The following is a 5,344-nucleotide window of genomic DNA, read 5'->3' on the forward strand; positions in this document are numbered from 1 at the left end:
CTCTTGGTCTACCTCCCATTATTGCTAATAATCACATCAATATGATCCTTAAGAACTAAAGCAAATGAATTAGTATGGTGTTTTTTCTCCTGAAGATTACTGCAGTATTTTTGAGGAAGAAACTGGCAACACTGATGCTAAAGCTGGGATTCCTTTAGAGGAGCAGCTAGCTCCCAACTCAAGGGCTCTGTTCACCACACTGCTCAGTCAGGTCACCACCCACACCTGGTCACCCGAACCATTCTCACCCTGCAAACTTGTGAAACCCCAGGCAGAGCAACAAAACCAGCCCATTGGGGTGGACCCAGACGGGCTGCTATTAAGAAAAACTGAAAGCAAACTGCTCTGCCTGAGCACATCCACTGCTGCCTGTGGGCAGAGCCAGGGAAGGTGGGAATGTGAGACCAGCCTCACACGCTGAGAAAGACAGGAGAGACAGCCCAGCGAGCTGCTGGAGGCAGGGACAAAGCCCACAGCCCTCAGCTCCATTTAACAGGGCGCAACAGACATGCCCCACTCTTGCCTGAGACCGTGCCCACATGTCACCAGCCAGCAACTTTACAAACGCAGCACCAGCACAGCGCATACTAAACCAGCCTTTATTTCTCTCACAATACAGCAGGGCTGAAGTTAAGACCATTCCGTGGCAGTGCCAACCCACTCCGTAGCCTGGGCAGTGGGAGCTGCTGACCAGTCCTCGGTGGCAGGCTGGGCACTCCAGTCCTCTGCAATCACAAACACAACAACGCTTAGTGCTCCCCAGCTCCTTCCACCCACCACAACAACCCCCCTCCCCCCTGGCACCTTCCCACAGATGCCCCCAAACTGACCTGTGGGGAACTGCTGGATGGGCACAGATGGGACCTGCACTCCCTCAGACCAATCTGCAACCTCAGGCTGAGGAGGAGCAGTGAATTCAGGTGCTGGGGCCGTCCATTCAGTCTGGAATTCCTCCTTTGTGACTGCTTTCTCAGCAGCCGCCTGCTCCTCCTTTTCAATCTGCAATGCAAGAGCCCAGCCTGAGTCTCCCAGGAACGTATCCCAGAACACAACCCTTACTACTATCAAGTATCAGACAACAGGCACCAAAGGGAATACAATTAACCAACCACCATAGCAGAGTGTGAATGAAGTGCCATCATTACATTAGCAAAACCTGTCTTGGACAGCAGACACACGGGACCATGGGATATGAGCACAAGCAGAACATCCCAGAGACACACACTCCCTGCCATGAGGATTCCTACCTCCTCAGGATCCCTGTAAAAGTACAAGTCAGGCATGACTTCCCACGGGTGCTCACGGGAGATGGTGCCACGCATGCGCAGGACCTCCCGAGCCAGCATCCACCACATCAGGCCCACCGAGTGGGCTCCCTGGAATAGCAGAAAGTAGGTAAGAGTTGGCTGTAAAGCTAAACCTTTCCAGAAAGAGCACAAGACTTATTTGTACCCCATCCAAGGCTTGTGCTTGGTGAAAGACATTAGTTACCAATGCCAGACTCAAGTACCTGAACTTGAAAAAAGGGTAACTTTTGAAGTTCCCAGTGACATTTTCAGGTCTCTGCAGAAATCATCATGCCATTACATCATAGCCTGAAGAAACTCTCCTGTGATGGAGTTTCATGTTGCTCACCACCCTCATGTGAGTCTCATCCAAAAGACAGGGATGATGTTCGCCACGTACTCAAGAATGAAGAAATTGAAAACTCGACAAAATAAACACACATCCTCACAGGTGGCTTACACTAGTTTTGGTGACTGACACTTCAGTAGAGATCTAAGATAGCTTCTCATCTTCCTAGACTTAACCTTTCAGGAGATTTCTGCCAAGGTAATGTCTCAGAGCAGTTTCTCCATCAGTTCATATTACCTGTGGCAAGAATGACTATCAAACTCCACTCATTGGGTCACAAAGACCCTCATGGCGTCAGCGAAAAATCCTGCCAGGTTACTATAGCACACGTCCTACACTTGAGAGTTCCTTGGCCAGAAACCAGCCTCATCTCCAAGCTCCAACTGTGTGCAGTTTATTTTTTCCTCCCCACCCGCCTGCAAGAGACATTCATTAGCTCATCCCCCAAGATACACGTGAGACACGAGCCAGCCCTCCCTTGCAGATTGCAGAAAGCATCCACCTTGGAAGCCCAGGGCAGGCTCTGGAGGAAGCGTTACCTTGTTATTGCAGGGAATGGCAATATCCACGTAGCGCAGCGGGGAGTCGGTGTTGCACAGGGCGATGGTGGGGATGTTGACGTAGGACGCCTCGGTCAGCGGCTGGTGATCAGCCCGCGGGTCCGTGACCACCAGGAGCCGTGGCTCACGGAAAGCCGCTTGGATCTGGTTTGTGAAGGTGCCAGGGGTGAAACGCCCGGCAATAGGAGTAGCCCCAGTGGCAGCAGCAAACTTCAGAACCGCACGCTGCAAAAGGTGAAGCGGGAAAACTGCATTTCAACCAAGCCAGGAAAGTGCCTTTCAGCCAAGTCACCCAGGCACTGACAGTGATTGTGCACAAAATTTAACTGAACTATTTGTTTCCATTCCTGTGAAATCAAGGCTCACCACCTCAGAAGGAGACAAAATAAAAATATTATTGAAAAGAGCTACATCATGAGTTTAAAAGACCATATCCACCAGCAAAGCAGTAAGGACATGAAAATAAGCCTTCCCCTTAAGTTATTGGCAAGCTTTACTCCAAACTCTCAAAATCAAATTATGGAAGGGTGAATTAAACAAGAACTCAGTAATAAATACACACAAACTGTAGTTTTCTTTGTCTGTTGAAATTGCAGTTGGCAGTTATTCAATTGCAACAGCTTCCAACTTGTCAGGATGTGGCAGGGCCTACTATCAAACTCCAATCCTAGAGGGAGCCCCTCTCCTGGCGTTAGCGAAAACCCTGCCATGCTTTGCTGTTGCACACTTCCGACACTTGAGAGCTCACTGGCCAGAAACTGACCTCAGCATCAAGCTTTAATAGTGTGCACATCAAGCCCACAGGATACCAAGCTTTTCCTTCACAATTCCACCCTTGAATCTCCCTAAGCATCTGTGGCCCCACCTGCAGTTACCTGAACAAACTAACCTCACAAATTCCAGTGACTAAACGTTATCACCTTATACAACAGAACATTTTTGCTAAATATTTGAAGAGTCAAAATTACAAATATACCAGCTACTATACCTTACTCAATTGAAAATTTTGTCTTTGACAACTTTCTTATCAATCAGGTGCTTACTGTCCCCAGAAAATCAGTGCCAATTACACACAGTAGTGTGTAACTGGCACACTCCCCTTCTGGGAAGAAGGGGTCACCAGGGGATTGAGCACTAATATGACAGAAATCCAACAAGAAGAAGGATATGGAAGAAAAACAAGTTATCAAATGCCCTGAAATGAGGAGTGGGTTTCAACTATCTGTTTTAAGCTGCCAAGTGCAACAAAAAAACCATGTTAACAGAAAGCATTCCTATAGTTAAAACTGGTGTTATTGCCTATTATCACTAAGCTGTCACTGGCAGGCAGGCAATAATGCATGCAAGGCAAGGGAGTCCTGCTTTCAAGACTGCAGGCTTCCTGATGTTCATACCTGTCCAGTGTTCCTGGAAGAAATGACGCTCACATCAGCTGGGTTCTCAATGGCAACAATGGCACGAGCTGCCAGGAGCAGCTTTTCCCAGGTCCTCTTCAGATTGATGATATAAATACCTGTTGGTAGCAGAAAGCTTTAGAGCAACCAGCAAATACAAGATCCTAAAACAGGATAGCACTCCTCTGCCATGAAACCTGTCACATGGCTGTGGTTACTCCAAAATTCATAGAATCAGCACCGTATTTAGGTCTCTCTTAAACGTAACTGGGCAACCTATTCCACAGTCTTACCATCCCAGCAGTGATTTATTTTTTTTTTATTATCTAATCTGAATCTCTCTTATCTCATCTTAAGCTTATTTCCTTGGGTCCTCTGACTCCTGGCAGGCAGGAAAGGGTGACCCTTTATTTCAGGTAGAGAGCAGTGAGATCCTCCCTGAGCTGCTTTTTCTAAAGGCTTAACAAACACAGCTGATTCAGTCATTCCTCATTACATTTTCTGGACCTTTCAAAAGCTTTGCTGCCCTTCTCCATAAATTCTCCACCACCTGTGTCCTTTATCAAATGATGACACTCCAGTCTCATTCTAGCTAATGGAAAGCTATCCTAAAGAAAATTCTCCCTGTAGGGTTTTAATGACACACAGTTCCTGCATCTATTACTAAAAACCTAGACCTCATATGAAATTTAACCTTTTAAAATAGGGCAGCTAATATTGAAGACCAATGCAAACAAGGAAAAATCATTACTGAAATACTAAAACAATTTTATTAATATACTGAAGAACTGGCAAAATTACCAAAACCAGGTGTGATTGATTTACCAGATTTTAAGATCAAGATAGTAAAAAACTAGTACAATTGTTCCAAACTCAGTATTTTATTCTACTTTTTTGCGTTAACACTGGTATGCAAAGGCCATGAAGAAACCATGCCAAAGAGATCAAGCTCTAGGACTTTTCTGCTGATCCCAGTTGTGCCCACAAGATCCCAGCTGTCCAACCCGGGCCACCCATTCCGCCTGTTTACCATCGCTCTTCCTTTTGTAGATGTACTGCTCCATCTGGAAGTCCAGGTTGGTACCTCCCAGGTGGGTCCCGGCAGCGAGGAATTTGAGGACATCCTCCTCCTTCATCTGCAGGACATCGAGGCCTCCGGACATTGTGGGGTTTCCCTTGGGAAGCAACGACAGGGAACCTGCAGGCACAGGGACGCGGGTCAGCGCGGCGGGGACGCGCCACGAGGTCCAGCCGCCCCGGCCGCCATCTTGGGCCGCCTCCCGCGCTACAGGCGGCAGGCCTCGGTCTTCCCCGCGGCTCGGCCTGGCCCGGCCCGGCCGGCCGCCGGCGGAATGCACAGTGCCCCCCGGTGTTACCGCAGGGCGGGGAACGCGCCCCCACCGCCCCCGTATCCCCCACCCGGCGGCCCCGACTCACGCTGACAACGCCGTGTGGAGGCCCGGGCGGCGCGGAGCCGAAAGAGAGCCCGCCTTCCCCTGACGCCCATATATAGCCTCGGCAGCCAATGGCGTGCCTCGGGGGCGGGGCTCCGCGGCGGCGCGGGCAGGGCCGCGCTCCGGCGCGCCTTCCCGGCGTCCCCGGGCCGGGCCCGCTCCTCCGGCCCCTTCCCGACACCGGCTTTGAACGAAGCTCGCAGGATTTGGGGGATTGCGAATCCAAAGAAGCAGAAAAAAACTGGTGAAGGGTCTGCAGCGTGAGTCCTGTGAGGGGCGGCTGGGGGAGCTGGGGGTGTTT

General features: G+C 49.8%; 1 protein-coding gene across 1 annotated transcript; it reads right to left on the reverse strand.

The window, feature by feature from the left end:
• Positions 1 to 582: 582 nt before the first annotated feature.
• RPSA (ribosomal protein SA) lies at positions 583 to 5,096 on the reverse strand (the record flags this gene model as incomplete). The annotated part of the gene is made up of 7 exons (XM_084221021.1): positions 583 to 725; positions 831 to 999; positions 1,248 to 1,376; positions 2,175 to 2,420; positions 3,590 to 3,708; positions 4,620 to 4,787; positions 5,027 to 5,096. The coding sequence occupies 7 exons, from the start codon at positions 5,094 to 5,096 to the stop codon at positions 631 to 633; spliced, it is 996 nt and encodes a 331-aa protein (XP_084077147.1). The 3' UTR covers positions 583 to 630.
• Between the last annotated feature and the right edge of the window lie 248 nt (positions 5,097 to 5,344).

Source organism: Fringilla coelebs, assembly GCF_963513975.1.
Source record: "Fringilla coelebs genome assembly, chromosome: 1".
NCBI lineage: Eukaryota > Metazoa > Chordata > Aves > Passeriformes > Fringillidae > Fringilla > Fringilla coelebs.